The following is a 19,211-nucleotide window of genomic DNA, read 5'->3' as shown; positions in this document are numbered from 1 at the left end:
CTGCATTTAATAATGTGATTGATCCGTATCGTTCCATCTGGTAAAAATTCTTAAAACAAAATTTACTGGAATATAAATATACAAGTATACAAATATACTGATTTGATAATATAGGCTATAAAAAGAGGACAAGTACATTCACTATTTATTCGGATAATTTTGAGGAGGACCACCATATCTTTTCGTCAATTGAATTATTCGTTCGGCTTCGCGTATTCCGCTAAGTCTGGCACCATGCACGGTACTGTAATGTCCCGGGATCGTTGCTTCTCCAGCGAAGAAAAGAATCGGCGGAACCGGTTCGCATGTACCTGGATAAAGAATGGAAAAATCTGTATCTTGCTTCTGAGAAGAAAATTCGACGGAACTTATGGAGGATTATGAGTACCTGGGATAGGAGTGGCTAGATGACACTGATTGTTGACCGTGCTATTCATGGCCATGTAACTGTACGAACCAGCAAAATATTGGTCCGAACACCACTTGCTCCTGAGGATATTAGCTGGATATGGTAAGGTTGGATCACCGGTGAACTGCCGTAGCAAACGCGTTATAGAATCGACTATTTCTTCGTCGGAACATAGTTCCATTTCTGCGGCTTCTCGGCCGCAAATCCAAGCGCATAATACATGTTGCGAACATGGGAGTTCTTCGATGAAAGATATACCTAAAAGTCGAAAGCTATCTTTTCGTTCAAAGATCAAAAAGAATCGGGAAGAATCGCGAGACAACCTTTAACCCAGTCGCATCTGTCCGCTAACTCGTCGGCAGACCAGGCCAACTTGATCCCACCTTCTCGCCAAACCCAAAAAGGTCTGGCATACTCGAGAAATATCTTGTTAACGTAACCATACCCGAGTTTCGTGATAGCGTCAATTTTCTCAGGTGGTAAAGCAGGACAAAAAAGCTTGTCGTGTTGATGCTTCAGCACGCCAAGAGACAGAGTTACGATGACATAGTCGGCTGGATATTCGTCCCCGTCGCAACACTTTACCATAGCGCGAGGACAGGAGTCGTCGACGACGCCCCATCTGATGGAACTCACTGGTTTGCAGTATCTGAAGAAAAGAAGAAAGGGAAAGAAAGAGGTGGCCGCGACCGATCGATTTTTTGAATTAAAATTTACTTGAGGCAACAGCTCGGCAAATCTCTGAGCAACGGTGCTAAAACGCCGACATATCCAAGAGGTACTCTTACGTTTCCACCGGGTATCTCTATGTAGCTACCAAACTGATCGGCTGAGACCAGAGAAAGATCGTCACCGCAGCGGCATCTGATGAAGTTGGTTAGACCGTACATTACCCTAGCCGCGTCGTATCTGAAATACGAGAACGAAGGGAACGAATTTTTCTCACGGCGCGGGCAATGACTAAGCCTTTAGGATTAATACGTCATTAGGTTCGTCATAATACGCCGAGGTAACATCTAAGGTGGATGTTTAGCCTAAATATCTACATACATTGGTGGAGTATTTAAATAGGAACACCTGAATCCCTTAGCTCGCTCAGTTAGCTGAACGACGGTACTCGTCGGTGAGAGGGTGAAGACAATGACAGAGACAAACTGATCTCTGCGATAGGTTCTTGCTAGGAATGGATCTTAATTACTGACGATCAAGACAAGATATACAAGGTGTCCCCATTAAAATGGTCCACCCTGTATATACGAAGGTACATCGCAACTGTACCGTTGCTCCTCCGGGAAATTGTGTAGCTCTTGCTGTATTCTGACGCCCATGAAATTCAGCAACGTACCGTGGGTACGACCGCAACCCAAAGAGAAGAGAGCCGCCGCTTGTTGTTCGATCTGTCGGAAGGTATGATAAGCAATGATGCTGACCGGTAGATCGATCGCTCGACCGTCGCTGGTACAGAAGAGTCCATGATTCGGTTCGGGTCTAGAGAGTGGCGCCTTTAAAAGTCCTTCCTGGGCAGCTAGGGTAAAAACGGGATTCGTCACGCATCCACCCTCTATCCAGGTCGCTCCCATCTCAGCAACGACGTCTCCCAACCAGCAAGAGTGAATTCTTCCGCCAGGCCTGAAATTTGAAACGACTCACGTAGCTCGGTCGATTCGCAATCTATCGAATGTGAGTACGGGTAACCTTTGCTTCTCGAATCCAGGACCTTACTTTTCATTGTTACGATACGTACTTACTCCGTTTACGACGTATAAGCTACATATCACCACCGAAGATTACGATTCGGAACCGACGTGTCGTGGACGGGGTCTTACCTATCCGTTGCCTCCAGTATCGTAAATTTTTGCAGGCCGCACTGCGCTAAACGATGCGCTGCTGACAGTCCCGCCATTCCTGCCCCGATAATGATTACACTCGGTTCTGGTTTGCACGGATCCAACGTACAGGGATCCAACTGGCACGATTCGAATTTCGCCACTTTCGCACATGGTTCTTTCTTATCGCCTCCGTTCTTTGCACTGGACAGTAGCCTGCAAAATCCGAGTGATCGTTTCATCTCGAATCATTAATCGATATGAACTTTTACGTATTACCTTCAAATATTATCCCATCGTAGAGTCATTATATTATATTTCCATAGAAATCAATGCCGAGTAATTACCTTATGAGAATTCGTTGCAGAGTCCAAAACGGAACAGCGGCCCTCTTAAAGCGCATTTCATTTGACATAAACCGCTGTAACCGAAAAATTTATCATAAAGGCGGTGATTCCTAACCTCAGCCAAACTAGAACGTTGTCACAGACACATTTCTTGTTGTAGAAACGTTGCTATGAGAAAGAGAGAGAGACAGAGAAAGGCAGACAGACAGACAGACAGACAAACAGAAATGTAATGTGCGCGAACAAAATTTCGAACGCTTTTGTATTGTCATTTAGATTCTTCGTCAGCGAGCGATGTAATATTATCAATTTGACAAAAGATTATACTCGATGGAGTAACACAATTGAAATTGTTTTAAAGTATAAAAAGACGTAGGAAGGAAAATGTGCTATATACGTGATTCAAATGTTTTTAGACGAATGTTTCACACTTATGATTATTTCACACATGGACTATGCAACGGTACTTTTAGCAGCACGTACTTTATATTCGATTCTCCTTATTGTCGTGATTGTAAGAAAAGGAGAGAGGCATTCTCTAGAGATAATTTTATTACGGGAAAGAGGAACAGGTATGTTAAGAACATTCTAACTCGTAACCAGGTCGTCCTGCTTGTCACATTTTATCACATAAATCGTTTAAATTTGTAGTAGCATAACGCGTAGCACCGACAGGTATGAGAGAGATGTTTTGACGATACTCATGAAAGTTCGCATGTTAACCGGGAAAAAATAAGCTGCCGCTATTTCAACGAGTTGTTGAGATCTCATCAAAAGGAAGATCAAATCCTTCCTCCAAGATATCGGAAAATCATACCATGCACTTGTGTAAGCGGCATATCCAACTTGCTCCATTTGATTTCTCAAGTATTCTCCGACGTAACTGTATATGAGTAGTTGCAACAAAAAAGTGCTAAGCACTGTCAGCGACTTGGCCAACATGAAGATATCGGAATACTGCAGAGCCATGATGCATTGGAAACCTTAGAAAAAGAAAAATCTTCGATTAAGTAACCGAACTGCAACATATTACGTACTCGTAATTACCTACAATACAGATGAGTGTGCAACTGACGAATAACTGTGCTATCAGAACGAAGCTGATCGTATCGACGAGATAATTGGCCAAAGTTAACAATTCGCCGTATCTCGATAAAAGATTTTTAAACTCTCGTTTCATCCCTTTCTCGAATTTAAATCGTGTAAACTGGATCTTTAGTATTTCGGCTTGCCCACAGACGTGTAGCGTGATACCAAAGAAAAGACAATCGTTACCTTCAAAGTGAAACTCGTACTTTCCTATGTGACTCTAAATAATTTTTGAAAGTGACAAAATAAAAGAGATACGTTACCGATATTGCCATTGCACGTACTGACCAACAGCATGATATCCAACAAAGAAATGAAGCAGTATAGCGTAATGGAAATATTGAAATTTCCCAAAGTGCAGTCGGAAGGCATCGGATAGCTCAACGTTTTGGGAAGACTCGTCCTCGTACCGTTTATAATCGTGTCTATGGAGCCCATGAAGAAAGGCGCGATCATGAAGATCGACGTTGCAACGTAGGAGAAACATATGAGGCTGGAACATAAGCTTCTGCCGATGAAAGCGTGTTTTTTCATAATCCCAAGATCTTCCGACGATTTGATTTGCGAGTAATCCCTTACAGCTTTTTCATAGTTATCGATCAAATATCGAGAATGGAATCGATAACAGCTGATCTTAATGACTGCCATTATATTGCATGCGATTATCATTAGACTGTCCAAATTGGCATTGCTGTTGTTGCAACCAGCAAGAAGTTCTTTGCATTGAAATACAATCATCAGGATCTGTGAGGAAAGAAATTTGAATTTTTTTTTTCTTTTTTTTTTCAGCGATCCATCGAAAGATCTTTTTCCTTAAAAAAAAAACATGACGAACGTCATTGTTCAGACACAAGTCAATATCAGAACGACTCAAAAAATGCCCACACCCGTGTAACGAATGCAATGAAATGATCACTTGAAAATATTCAATTGCAATTATTACTTAAAAACGATTTACCTGGAAACTCACTGTTACGACGGATCGGACAGTCGCGAAGAAATTGTAATCCTGAAGAGGCCAAACACCTGTGGGTAATGTTAAGAACTTGTAAAAGGTCATCGCGTACGCAATGTCGTCGTTCCACGGCTTTTTCTCCATTTTCGGTTGATGGCCTCTCCCAGTGCAGATTGAACACTATCATTCGTCGTCATTTTATCGACGATCATACACTACTTTCGTAATAGATGCAAGACGAGCAGTTAGGTAGCGAGAAACATTTCCTGGCTCATTTCTTATTTAATCTGAACGCTATCTACCCTTTTCTTATATTTTTTTTTGCTCGGAGCATGCGTCACGAGTGCTTCGACTGTGTCTCGAAAGATCCGATAGCGTTTCCATTACGTTCTTGTAAGTCGCGATACCTTACGAACGTCGAAGAGTTAGGTTCGGTTGGTTGATACTGCTTAACGAAGGACTCAAAATGCTGACAAATTTGTTCACAAAAATGGAAAGGAAAGAAGAAAGTGAGAAGCGACGGCGTCGAATTTAAACAAGGTTCGTTTTACCATATAAAATCTACTATATGTCGTAATAATATTTCGATATCTCTCGGAAGTGAATATAACTGTTTTTAAATCGAACAGAGAACATCGACTGGATATTAAGAAATTAATGTACTATATTGAGTTTGTTCAAAATTTATTAAAACAGAAGGTAAAAGTGCTTATGGGAACTACGTTCCTTCCTCCTTTCGCATAGGTTCTTCTTATACTCTTTCCGCATCTGCCTAAAACTGTAGTATAATATATTATTATAATAAAAGTAGTAATGATATTAAAGATAATAGTTTATTATCAACAACGGCTGAAAATAGGAATGATTTTAATCGCATTCCTTCACCAGTTCATATCTTTTGCTTTTCGAACGAATTCGTGATCGTAAACTACTATGAATTTTTATTATCTAGTAATCACTTGCTTGCTTATAAATGGATCATTCTTCGAATACAATTCGTAAGACGGAAAAATAGGAAAAAGATGCCTTCAAAATGTTCTTGAAGCTGTCTATATCCATAGGATAGAATCTTCCAGCTCTCAGGCGAAAAGGTTTATGTGCCCTCATAATTATGAACACCAAATTTCGAACGTTATTCGGTGACAATTCGTACCAAGGATAATTATAAATCACATGATAAATATCTTGAGTTAATGACGAGAGAAAATCCCCGGCGTAGCTGTACAAGAAAAGTTGTATCAGGATGACAACGAACGCGACGGTAGCCTTGATGAGAGGAACTACGTCATTTTGTCTGGACAGCAACAATATTTGTATCCCTAAAGATTAGAAACTATATTAAGATCGATTAGAAATTCGTGATTAAAAAATACAAATCCGTTACCTGTTAAACAGATGTGCATTCCATTGGTCATTAAAAGTACTAAAAGAACATTAGTGAAAGTGTCCTCGATTCGTCGGGCAAGGCCCAACAAATGCGCGTGCTTATCAACGAATTCCCTGATTTCTCGAACACGATCCTCCTCCTTTTCCTGTCTAAATTCTCCGAGTAAGATTCTTAGTGAGTCGAGTTGACCGCAAACCTGCATAGAAATCCCAAAGAAGAAAACGTCGTTTCCACTTTCAATGAGTACTGCGTTGAATAGCTGAATCGACTGTAAAACGAAGACTGTCCAATAAGTAGATGTAGACATATTGCCAAAGGTACACATAGTTCGAAGAGGTATTCGTTGAGGGAGCTCTTCGCTCGAGGTTGCATTCTCCTGCTGAGAAGCCTCCGGCGAAGGAATGGCGTCCAGTATAATAGCTGTGATGATGACAAAAGCGAAGCTCATCTGCGTACGGCCCACAAGCTTGCCACGTTGGCTATATTTCAACATGATCTTCTTTGCAGAGGAATTGTCAACGATAGTGGACCAGTTATTCAGTGCTGACAAAAGAATCTTCCGTAGATCCTTCCGATGCAACTTGATGAAGATTAACTTTGTCAGACCTGCCACCGTCGCAAGCGAAATTCCAAAAAAATCCAATGTTTCGTCGACGCTACCGCAACTCAGTCGGATTTCCATCAGAATGGAAACTAGTGTACCAAACTGTGATAGATAATACCAAGAAATAATTTACAACCTACCTGGTGTAACTTTTAAAACACTTGTCATCTTTACGATGATATTCTCTATTCTTGGTAAGTAAAAGTATTGCAGTACCCCTAAAACGAACGCGATGACGAAACGAATTGTTGAAAATATTCCTTCCTCCTGCAGCGGCCACGTACCGGTTGCCCAAGTTATACATTTGTATATCCATAGTGCATTGGTGGAGTCGGTATTCCAGATTACATCCTCGCTGCTCATTTTTTCAGATGCACTTGCGACGACACGACACTCGCGATACGATTCGAGAGAATAAAGGAAGAGGAGTAAATAAAAAAGAGAAGAGAAAGAAATAAAAGAGGAAGAGGAAGTTTTCATCAAATGCAACAAAGCGTATGCATCAAACTGCCGCATATATTATTCGAACAAGATCGCGAAACGAAATTGATGGGGAATAGTAAAGATATGGGAAATTGCAGACGAGCATCGTAATTTCTGCTGAATGCAACGAACTACGACCTTTTGCCTGAACGGTAACATTAGACTATATCGTATAATTTTAGGTTTGGTTATATTTTTCATACCATATGCGCAACTGAATTACAGCGTCGTCGAATACAATTTCTGCAGCGTTCGTCCCAACAGATGGTAGATATGGCAGACGCCTCTGACGTTTTTCGCGATGAGCATCCTCTTCGTAAATATTTTTTTAAAGTAACATTCAGGTATGAATATTTATTTCATATGAATTATATAATTATGGATATGCTAGGTTCATTCTGTATTTACCTACGAATACAAAATGTCGAGCGTAAAGAGTATCATCCTTTAAAGCTGCTGGACGCATCAAATGTTATTGAAGAATAATTCGTTCGTGTCATTTTGACACGACATGTGAAATGATGAAAACTATATTGAAATACGATTACTACGATTACTAGTAGTTCAAATTGCATCGACGATATGTGTAGTTTTTTGTGAAAGATGTTAAGTGTAAAAAATTGTGGCTTGTGGAATTTATTCGTAACTGAGTGAAGTGTGACTAATGAAATGCATTACGTTCGTGAAATGTATATTCATTCGTGATTACTTGCATAAAAAATAATTGGAGTTTAATAACTAGAGATTTCAAACTGAGTCTCGATATTTCAGACGAAAAGAGAAATAGCTAAAAATAGGTTTACTCAATAGAAAAAGAATAGGTTTCTTAAATAGAAATTCTGCCGATCGTAATTCCCTTTTTACTTTTTTTTTATGATAACGTCATTTTCGTTTCGGCAAAGTTGTCGGGATATTATGCCTGAACGTGAAAAACGTCGAATATCGATGTGTTAAATAATATTTTATCCACTTTGAACAAATTGAATTATTACTTTGATAAGTAATTCGAGAAGACGCGATGTAGATATATTTAATTGCTATCAATTTTATTACTTACAGCGATCGTCATTTTCTATGTTACAAATGGAACACGTAGCATCACTCTTCGAATGCGATTCGTAAAACAGAAAAATATGAAAAAGAAGCCTTTAAAATATTCTTGAAACTCGCCATGTCCATAGGATAGAACCTTCCAGCCGTGAGAAGCAACGGTACGTGTGCTCTCATAATTATAAACGCAAAATTTCGAACGATACTCGGTGGGAATTCATACCAAGGACAATTAGAAACCACTTGACAAATGTCTTGCGATAATGATGAAAGATGATTCCCGACGTAACTATATTGGAAAAGTTGTCCTAAAACGATAAGAAACGCTACGATAGCTTTGACAAGAGGAACTACATCGTTTTGTTTAGATAACAACATTATTTGTATCCCTAAAAATTGAAAATTGGATAAACAACACGGAGACATTCGTGAAAATTTCATGTCGGAGTAAAAAATACTATTACCTGCTAAACAAATGTGAAATCCACTAGTCATTAGAATTACCAAAAGAATATTATTATACGTATTCTCGAGTAATCCTGCAAGATCCAACAGATGCGAGTGCCTGTCAACGAATTCCTTGATTTTCTTAACACCATTCTCTTCATCCGACTCTTTAAATTCGTTGTAAACTATCTTGAGTGAATCGAGCTGACCGCAAATGTGCATAGCGATTCCAAAGAAAAAAACGTCATTTCCAGTATCGACGAAAACAGCATTCAACATCTGCACTGCTTGCAATAAGAAAACTGTCCAATGCATTGACGTTGACATGTTGCCAAAAAGGCACATTGTCCTTAAAGGTATCCGTTTAACGACATCTTCGCTCGAAGTGTCATTGTCCGACGCAGATAATTCTGATTTTGGTAAAGCATCTAGTATCATTGCTGAAATTATGATCAGTGCGAAGCTCATCTGTACGCGGCACACCAACTTGCCTCGTTCCGTATACCTCAACATTATCTCCTTCACCGAAGAAATAGCAATGATCGAGGACCAATCCTTCAGCGCGGACAAAATAATTCTTTGTAAATCCGCTCGGTGCAACTTGATGAAAGTTAGTTTCATCAAACCGGAGAACGTTGACGCTGCAGCTCCAAGGAAATCGAGAGTCTCGTCGGTGCTCCCGCAACTCAGCCGAACTTCCATCAGAACGGAAACTAATGCACCGAACTGTCGAAACCACAGGTGATACGCACCAAGAACCAAAAAGTTGTTTACGTTTAATACTTGTAATCGTAGTAATACTCTTTTTCTTTGTGTTTTCTTTTCTATGGCGAAGCGATGTAAAAAGATCGACAATCTATAGCGACGCCTCTTTATTCTTTGCAACGATATTTTCTATTTTTGCTAAGTGAAAATTGTTGTACTACCTCCAAGACGAAAGCAATGCCAAAACGAATCACCGAGAATATTCCTTCATCTTGTAGCGGCCACGTGCCGATCGACCAAGTTATATATTTGTACATTTGTAAGGCATTGGCGGAGTCGGTATTCCAGACTACATCGTCGTTCGCCATTTTGTCGGGTCCACTCGTAACGACGCAACGTACGCGATACGATACAAGAGAATAAAGAAAGAGAAAGAAGTATAGGTGGAAGAAAAAGTTTTCAGCAAATGCATCTACGTGTATGGAGCAAACTACCTCATGTATTATTCGTGCGTGATCTAAACGAAATTGTTAGGGATGAGTAAGGCTATAGGAAAACGTACACGAGCTCTGTAATTTATGCCCGATGTAACAAAATACGAGCTTTTGTCTACGTGCCAACATTATGGACAATGTCGCATTATTTTAGGCTGGGTTATATTTTTCTGAATTATAGTGTCGAGTGAAGTTTCAATGCCTGCGGATACTATGAAGGTTTTCCTAAGTAACATTTTTATCGTATTTTCTCGAGTAATATGAAGATAAGGAAATATATTTTTCTTGCAATGTACTCTACAATTGTAGATATATTTTTCTCATTCCTAATCACTGATACAAATGTCGAACGTGTAAGATGCTTTCCATCGACTTGACTGGACATACTAATTTTCATTGGAGGAGTCTGCCAGCTACGAGCGTTGATAGCGGTAAGTTTATAAAGGAAAAAAAAAGAAATGCAATCCAAGACACGACTTAAATTACAACTATTAATCAAGATGTGAAGAACAACATTTTATTACTCACATCGTTGTAGCGTTCACTCTGAAAATACAATTCGTAAGAGAGAAAAGAAGGAAAAGGATGTTTTCACAATGTTCTTGAAATTCTCAATGTCCATGGTATAGAATCTTCCCGCCGTAAGATGAAATGGTACATGCGTTCTCATAATTATAAACATCAAATTTCGAACGTTGTTCGGTGAGAATTCATACCATGGACAATTATAAATCACTTGGCAAATATCCTGGAATAACGATGACAGGTAATCACCTGCATAACTATATAAAAAGAGCTGTGCCAAGATGATGACGATCACAGAGCTCACTTTGGTGAGAGGAACAATGTCGATTTTATTGGATATAGCAAGGATTTGTACTCCTAAAAATTGAAAATCATATTAACGTTGCAGAGTGTTTTATGATCAAAATCGAATTCACCTGCTAAACAAGTGTGCAATCCATCGGTCATTAAATTCACTAAAAGAATATTAGCGAAGGTGTTTTCGAGTCGTTGAGCAAGTTCCAAAAGATGGGAGTGTCTACGAACAAATTTTTCAATCTTCAGAACTCGGTCCTTCTCGTCGTTCGCTTTGAAATCATCGCAAAAAATTCTGAGTGCGTCGAGTTGACCACAAATATGCATGGCAATCGCAAAAAAGAAGACATCGTTTCCCATATTAACAGCTATGGAATTCAATAACTGGACTCCCTGTAAAACGAAAACTGTCCAATAAGTAGACGTTGACATGTTGCCGAAAAGACACGTAGTCCGGAGTGGGATCTGTCTAAGGTTCTCTTCGCTCGAAGTGATATTGTCCTGCTGGGAGAAGTCTGATGTTGGCACAGCATCCATTATCATTGATGCAATGATTAACAGACCCAAGCTCATTTGAACGCGGCATACCATCTTACCCCGATGGGTATATTTCCATATTATCTCCTTTGCCGAAGAATCTTTTGCGATCGAGGACCAGTCCTTAATTGCCGATAGAAGGATCTTCCGTAAATCTTCTTGGTGTAACTTGACGAAAATTAATTTTGTTAGGCCCGTTGTCATTCCTGCTGTCAATCCAAAGAACTCCAACGTCTTGTCCGTGTTGCCGCAGTTCAGCCGAATTTCCAACAGAACGGAAGCGAGTAAGCTAAACTGTGGTAAAAGCGTACGAGTTAAAAACAGACGACAAGACGACACTAAATTTTTAATACACTTGAAACATTTGTAATTTCCTTTACGACCTATAACAATTTGCACGTCTTGTTTGCAACGATCTTTGTTATTTTTTTGAAGCAAAGGTACTGTACTACCTCCAAGATGAAGGCAATAGTGAAGCGAATCATCGCGAATATTCCTTCATCCTGTAGAGGCCATGTGCCAGTAGTCCAAGTTATAAATTTATACGTTCCTAGAGCATACGTGGCGTCAGTATTCCAGACAACGTCTTCCATATCCATTTTTGCTGATAGACTTTCGAGAACACGATACAATGTTTTCGATATGATATCGCGGAATAAAAGAAGAGAAAGTTTTCATCGTAATTCATCAAAGTGTACGGATCAAACTGTCGCATGTATTATTACCGCATGATCGCGAGGAACAAGTTAAACGTAATTGATGGCGATGAGTAAAGCTATGGGAATATGCACACGAGCTTCGTAATTCATGTCTAATGCAAAAAACTATGACCTTTCGCGTGAGCGACATTACAGAGTATATCGTACAATTTTACGTTCGGTTATATTTTTCATACCATATGCGTAACTGAATTATAGCGTGGTCGAATTTCCTTTCTATGGTATTCACATCTCTGTCATTTTTGAAAAACGTCTTCTTGGTAAATATTTTGTAGAGTAATATTGTAGTAGAAAAATGTACTATCTCTCTCTCTCTCTTTCTCTCTCCTCTTCGATTCATTTTATCGACGGTGAATATATTTTACTTATACCTGCTAATAAACATGTCGAGCATGCGTAGAGCTTCGTATCAAAACAGTCTCGACAGTCCTCGATAGAAAAGCTTCTACAGTCTACTGTAGAAGACTTTGTCGGCGCTACGTACAGTGAATTTCGAGCCCGATAAGAAGAGATACGAGAGATACGTCAAGGTTGCAAAGGGGATTTGAAATTAAAAAAAGATAGATCGGAAAGACGAATCAGAAATCAAGTAAGTTTGAAAAGTAAACTTCCTATTAATGATATCGTAGAGATACTATTAAAAATAATATTTTTCTTTTCGTTGAATTGATTTCATTCAACTATACGATTAGGTTACAATGGATTGTAGTGGACGATAAGTTATTAAGCTTGATTAGAACAATGTTTATTACTTACAACGATTGATCACTTTGTACGATGCAAACGAAATACGTACTGTCACTCGATGAATACTATTCGTAAGAGGGAAAAATACGAAAAAAATGCTTTTAGGATATTTTTGAAATTTTCTATGTCCATAGCATAAAATCTTCCTGCTTTAAGACGAAATGGTATTTGCGTTCTCATAATGATGAACTTTAAATTCCGAACAATACTCGGTGAGAATTCGTACCAGGGGCAATTGTAAATTAAGTGGCAGACGTTATTGGACAACGATGACAGATAATCCCCAGCGTAGCTGTAAAGGAAAAGTTGTCCCAAAAGAATGTTGAACAAAAGAATTGCTTTAAGGAGAGAAACTATGTCGTTTTGTTTCGATAACACAACCATTTGTATCCCTATAAGATTGAAAATGTCATTAACGTCGCGAATACACTCATACCAAAAAAAAATTGAGAAACTTATTACCTGCTGAACATATATGTATCCCATTGCCCATTAAAATTACCAAAAGAATATAATTGAAGGTATTCCCGAGTCGATGAGCAAGATCCAAGACATGCGAATGTCTCTCGATAAATTCTTTGATTTTCTCGATACGATTCTCTTCGTCTTCCACGTTTAATTCGTCGCAAAATATCTTGAGTGCATCGAATTGACTGCAAATATGCATGGCAATCCCGAAGAAGAAAACGTCGTGCCCACAGTCGACGAATACAGCATCCAACAGTTGAACTCCCTGTAAAACGAAAACTGTCCAATAAGTAGACGTTGACATATTACCGAAGAGGCACATCATTTTAAGAGGCGTTCGTTTAACGATCTCTTCCTTAGACGTGCTATTGTCCGAAAGGGATGATTCCGAAGCTGGCAGAGCATCCAGTATCATCGTTGTAATAATAACCAGACCGAGACCCATCTGAATACGGCATACCAGTTTGCCGCGATTTGTATATTTCAACATTATATCCTTTGCCGAAGATCCGTCGACGAACGTGGACCAATCCTTCAGTGCCGACTGGACGATCCTCCGTAAATCCTTTTGATGTAACTTCATCAATATTAGTTTGGTTAGACTGATCACCGATGACGCGGACAAACCAAAAAAATCCAGAGTCTCGTCGACGGTGCCACAATTCAGTCGAATTTCCATCAGAATAGAAACGAGTATACCGAACTGTGGTAGACGATGGAAGAAGAAGAGTCAAGAACGGATGATATTACGTTTAAAGCATGTTTGTAACCTTTCTATCTTTTTTTTTACAGGAGAACGATCTAACAGAGGCCAACGATCTATCACAACGCTACTATCGTCTTTACGATAATATTCTCTGTTCTTAGAAAAATGTCATAGTACCTCCAATGCAAAAGAGACGCCGAAGCGAACCATCGCGAATAATCCTTCCTCTTCTAGCGGCCATGTGCCAGTCGTCCACGTAATGTATTTGTACATTCCTAAGGCATAATTGGATTCGATAGTCCAGACATCATCGATGTTCATTTTTCCTTATGCACTTGCGTCGACTCGACGATTGGAAAACGACATAGGAAAATAAAAGAGAAATGAAAAAAGAAAAGATAAAGGAGAAAGAAATAAAATAGAAAGAGATAGTTTTTGTAAACGCGTCGAGGTGTATAGATCATACTTGCTCGCGTATTACTCGTGCAAGATCCTGAGGAATAAGTTAAATTAAAGATGAGCAATGCCATGAGAAAGTGCACACGAACTTCGTAATTCGATTCTAATCGAACGAACTACGGCCCCTCGCGTGAGAGCTAACATTAGAAACATTATAGATCATTTTATATCAGATAATATTTTCCGGTGCATAGACAATACGCGTATCTAAATTATGGTATCATCGAGTAATGTTTTTACGGCATTCGTTCCTATGAACGTTAGACATCGAAGGAATGAATGCCGTAATTTTATGTCGTTCGGCGTAAGTATCTTTTTTGTCTCGAGTAATATTGAGGTAAGCAAAATTTATTTTCTTCCAATTCGGTATATTTCTATCATTGGTATTTTTCTCTCGTATACTAATAAAAATTTCACACACGAGGAAGATCGTCCATTGAACAAACTCGGACGCGTCAAGTTGTCACTGGAGAAGACCAAGCGTTGTGCGATATTAAAATGACATTGGTGCGAGATATGGAAAATATTTTTTTATCGTGTTTGTGTAGCTAACAGGATAATTATTCCGTATAATTATGAAGTAGAAAGAATTGTAACAAAAAATTAATCCATGCTATTAACGATGTATACAGAGACTGAAAAGAGTATAAGAGATGACTTGTGAATACCTGTAGTGGTTGATTGTGAAATGTGACTTGTTAAATACAATTTTTTTCAAATGTATCGTTTTACCGAAATTTACAAAAATCTTGTTATAAAAAATTAAAAAAGATTTTAATTATTTGGCAAAATTTAGCGACATAGTAGATCGAAGTAGGAATGATCTTCGATCATCGATCAAAATGGTTGTCTCTCTTAACGACGACTCAATCGATAAAGAAGAAATTGGTCCAAGTTCGTTTAAAATCGTTTAGAATCTTAGAAATTTAGTTTGTATTTCCAAAAGAAAAGGCAGCAATCGCGATGAATTATTAATATTACTTTATCAATGAACTTATATCGATAGAGGATCATTGATAAGTTGGTAAGCCGATAAGTTACTAGGCAGGAAAACAAGTACACCGACGGTCAATAATAGCGCACGAACAAAGGCTGGTCTTCTATCAAGTGCTTTAATAAATAAGTATTAATACAAATTAATCAGAAAAAAAAGAATAATAAATAATGAAATAAAAATAAAAATTTTTTGCGTCTTCTTAAGAAATTATTTTAGAATTTTACTACATCTGTTTATTTATTGAAGTAAGATTAAAAATATAATACGCAAGTACTTTAATGTTTTTTTAGAATTAGAAAAAAAAAGATTTTAAAAACTCATTGATATACGAACGAACGATTGCGACGATGTTCTGAAATAAAAAAAATAAAAGCACGGTTATTGGTGTCGATGTTATAAAAAAAGAAAAAGAACATTGAAATTATTCAGAAAATGTTTAATATAAAATTACTTACTTTAAGTCTTCGTTGAGGTCCGCACGCCGATGAAGAACGCTTTCGAATCTAAGAAACAATAAATGAGTTTCGTATCGCGACCGACGCGGACTCTATTTCGCGATTGTATGTAACATTATTTAAATATTTCTCAATTATAATCGATGTGCATAAAATAATCGAAAGTATAAATTTCGTCGTGTATTCGTCGAAATGCGAAAGAAAGAAAACTAATTCGATAAACGTCAAAGTCTATGAAAGGTTCGCTTTTATTGATATCGGATAAAAGCAACGATTGCCAGTCGAAAATTTAACTGTATCGTAATCATTATCAAGAATAGAAACCTCGTCTTTTTGACGAACGCATATGTTATTTCAAAGAAACAGTTAAATACCATAGGATTAATGATTCGACTCTTTTCTTCGAGGGAGCATAAGCCAAGTGTTCCAAGTATAATATATTCGTTTGGAACGTCGAAACGTCGGGTATGTCGTCGTATTTTCATTTCTCAAGACTCATCGTCATAAACCGAATGTTCCACGTAAGCAGATAAACTCTAAATTCGCAAAACCACGTGGCATCGTCTCGACCGAAGGTAATAATAGTAAGTCTCGTTTTTCTTTGATCTTTTATTTATACAAACTCTCGCAAAACATAGATGTTGCAAATAGTAGGTATATATGTACGCTTACATACACATTTCTAGGCAATGCTCTCGCACACCTGTTGCACTTAGAAATTACAGCTTATACGAAGACCGACGCTTACTGACTGTAATGAGATTCTATATAATGAAAAGGTAGAAACATTTTGCTTGGAACACGGGCCGTCATCGAATATTTGTGAATCGTTCTCATTCGAGCTAATTGTTACATCGAAGCTTCCTTCGTCGTTATCTCTAATCTATTCTTTCATCGTTTGTTAAAAAATCAGTCTGAATTATTCTCCGAAGAAAATCAAAGGAGAGACGGTATGTTGCCTATAAGGAAATATAATAAAATGACAATGATAAAAGAAATAGAAATAGAAGTAAGTCTATTCAATCAATCCCCATCTAATCTCCAAGAGTCTCAATAATAATTTTCGATTGATTTTATAACTAATATAAAACGATTGACTTTGCTGTGTCACTGTCGTATTAATAAAAGTAATACAAGTTAAATAGAAACGATTTTTAATCCTGCGAAAATAACAAACCATCATTCGTATAGCGCTACTCTCAATACGGAAATATAAGAAGCCGAAGCTTTGATAATTTCTTTGAAAGTGAAAAAATTCATAGAAACGAATTTGCCAGCTGTCACTTGGCGCGGTATTTTACCATAGAAAATGACAAAGGCTAGATTTTTCACGACACTCGTGTCGAAAGTGTACCACGGAGAATCGTAAACACCGAGAATTAAATCGGCGGATTTCGATTCGAGCATGTCACCTGCGTAAGAATAGATAAATATTTGGACAAGTAGTGTGACGATTAGGACAGCGTGTTTGGTAGTTGCAATGATGTCGTTTGCATCGAGCGAGACCAACATTTGAAAGCCTGGAAAATAATTTCGTTTTCACGCGAACGCAATGTATTTCTATAAAAATAGAATATGCAGGGATGTATAAAGTATACGTATATGGTACTTTTCACGCGAACGATTCTCCCTTAAACGATAACGAAAGTCCATTCGACAATAATAATAAATGGAAAGATAACGTACCCTCGATGCAGAGAAGTAAAGCACTCATCAACAATTGTATCAGTATTATCATGTTAAATGCCTCTTCCAGGTTATCAGCAAGACGAATCAAATGACAGTGTCTACGTACAAGTGCGTCTATCTTTTTACAAGAAAGATTTTCCTCGCTCCCCAAATTGGCAAAATTCATCCTGAGTACTTCGAACTGACCGCAGAGATGCATCGCAATACCGAAAAAGAAGCCGTCGTTTCCACAGTGAGAGGTAGCATTAACAAAAATCTGTATAGTTTGAAGAAGAAGGATCGCAGCACGCCAAAATCCTGATTGATCGTCGAAAACGCAATAAGTTGACAAGAAATAACTGGTTACTTTTACATCGTACGTCTCATTTCGATCGATCTTTTGCGGCAGAACGTAATGAAGCGGTAGAGTTCTGAAAACAAAGCTCATGCCAGATGCGTAACCCAAATAAAGTATAGCAGCTGAAACGATTCTTCCTCTGGTGGTATATCTCATCACGATTTCCCTTTGATTCGAATCTTCCAAAATGGAGAGATCTTCGACGATAGAAGATAGCAAGGATCGAGTATGTCGATAATTCAGTCTCGTCAGCAACAACTTTGAGATACTGACGAGTGACGATAGATCCATTAAAAATGCGTCCATGGTGTCATCGAGATCTACGCAATGTCGATAAACCTCTAACGATTGACTGCCTATCGTACTCATCTAAATATATGGATTACGATCTTTAGAATTTTTATATAAAGTTAACACGTTGACTGGCACCAAATTTTTCTATGATCTATTGCGAAAGTTGATCAAATTTTCATCGTTATGAGATTCTTTATCATACGATTAATGTCAATCAATGTGTTTGGGTCATACATTAATGCATTTCAAGTATTGAATTCTTATCGCTAACGCATCTACTAACTTGTATCAACATAGCCAGGGACCAGCGTATCTTGGACGACAAATTTTCCACGCCAAAAGGCCAAACTCCGATTAATCCAAGAAATGTCTTGTACAAGTTCAAAGCATATATCGTTTCTCCATTCCAACCTGGCTTCCTCTTCATCTTAGACATCGATTCGCATAAAGAAACTCCGTTTTCTTTCTTCTCTCTTTAACTCGAGTATTCGATATATCGGAAAATAGAAACGTAAAGGACGAGTTTTATGTTCTACCTGCTTTGATCATTTATTCAGGTGAGATTTTCTTTTCTTTCCTTTTCGAAGGTGTACGTATACGTACGTGTACGTATTAAGCCAAATGACACACCTTTAAAGAGCATACTATAACTGTATCATCATGTTTCACTCGGGTCTTTACTTTTGTCACAATTGACAAGTAGAAAATATATATTTCTTCACTTTCGAAGCCTTTCATTCTTTTTAAAGACCTATAACGAAAGGAAAAGGAAATGGATGCAGTACGTGAGTCGGTTGTTAAACTAATCAATTTTTCATAGCTCATCGTTTGTATGAGTATCGTGAAACCAGTACGATCTTAGTCCTTCGAAAACTAGTACCTGTGATACGAACGGTTTCTAAACGATGTTATATGTATCTAATCATGAAAATATTCGAACGCTGTTTAAATAATCTTCTAGGAATATCTGATGGAAACGATCCAATGGTTTTTTTGACATTTCTCCTATACGCGTACGCTGTAATATATGACGTTTGTTCGAAGATCCATAAAATTATCGGACACTTCATTAGAACGTGAAAAATGTTTTGCACCTAATAAGTGCCGTTCGAATATGTTGGTGATCTAATGCATGCAAACTGCAACGTCATAGATTTACGGTAAAAAACATTAAGCCGCCTATCTTTC

The 19,211-nt window shown here is 38.1% G+C and overlaps 4 protein-coding genes across 4 annotated transcripts; all 4 read right to left on the bottom strand.

Annotated features, from left to right (window-relative positions):
* Positions 1 to 5: 5 nt before the first annotated feature.
* LOC127070610 (peroxisomal N(1)-acetyl-spermine/spermidine oxidase-like) lies at positions 6 to 2,852 on the bottom strand. The gene is made up of 7 exons (XM_051008799.1): positions 2,583 to 2,852; positions 2,236 to 2,451; positions 1,688 to 2,038; positions 1,127 to 1,318; positions 733 to 1,058; positions 389 to 667; positions 6 to 311 (listed from the first exon to the last, which is right to left on the bottom strand). The coding sequence occupies exons 1-7, from the start codon at positions 2,648 to 2,650 to the stop codon at positions 142 to 144; spliced, it is 1,602 nt and encodes a 533-aa protein (XP_050864756.1). The 5' UTR covers positions 2,651 to 2,852; the 3' UTR covers positions 6 to 141.
* Positions 2,853 to 3,153: 301 nt separating this feature from the next.
* On the bottom strand, positions 3,154 to 8,953 carry LOC127070881 (uncharacterized). Its single transcript, XM_051009425.1, has 9 exons — positions 8,203 to 8,953; positions 6,902 to 6,993; positions 6,758 to 6,835; positions 6,011 to 6,706; positions 5,653 to 5,945; positions 4,630 to 4,806; positions 3,935 to 4,415; positions 3,630 to 3,857; positions 3,154 to 3,565 (listed from the first exon to the last, which is right to left on the bottom strand). The coding sequence occupies exons 1-9, from the start codon at positions 8,940 to 8,942 to the stop codon at positions 3,222 to 3,224; spliced, it is 3,129 nt and encodes a 1,042-aa protein (XP_050865382.1). The 5' UTR covers positions 8,943 to 8,953; the 3' UTR covers positions 3,154 to 3,221.
* LOC127070623 (odorant receptor Or2-like) lies at positions 5,532 to 6,398 on the bottom strand. The gene is made up of 2 exons (XM_051008819.1): positions 6,000 to 6,398; positions 5,532 to 5,892 (listed from the first exon to the last, which is right to left on the bottom strand). Exons 1-2 carry the CDS (start codon positions 6,336 to 6,338, stop codon positions 5,605 to 5,607), a joined length of 627 nt encoding a protein of 208 aa, XP_050864776.1. The 5' UTR covers positions 6,339 to 6,398; the 3' UTR covers positions 5,532 to 5,604.
* Positions 8,954 to 9,990: 1,037 nt separating the features above from the next.
* Positions 9,991 to 18,243, bottom strand: LOC127070880 (uncharacterized). Its single transcript, XM_051009424.1, has 7 exons — positions 17,390 to 18,243; positions 16,889 to 17,223; positions 13,081 to 13,789; positions 12,707 to 13,010; positions 11,605 to 11,818; positions 10,738 to 11,446; positions 9,991 to 10,678 (listed from the first exon to the last, which is right to left on the bottom strand). The coding sequence occupies exons 1-7, from the start codon at positions 18,096 to 18,098 to the stop codon at positions 10,338 to 10,340; spliced, it is 3,321 nt and encodes a 1,106-aa protein (XP_050865381.1). The 5' UTR covers positions 18,099 to 18,243; the 3' UTR covers positions 9,991 to 10,337.
* Between the last annotated feature and the right edge of the window lie 968 nt (positions 18,244 to 19,211).

This window comes from Vespula vulgaris, chromosome 19 (assembly GCF_905475345.1).
Source record: "Vespula vulgaris chromosome 19, iyVesVulg1.1, whole genome shotgun sequence".
Classification (NCBI taxonomy): Eukaryota; Metazoa; Arthropoda; class Insecta; order Hymenoptera; family Vespidae; genus Vespula; species Vespula vulgaris.
Note: the sequence above shows the minus strand (reverse complement) of the source record. Positions and strands in the feature narration are given on the sequence as shown.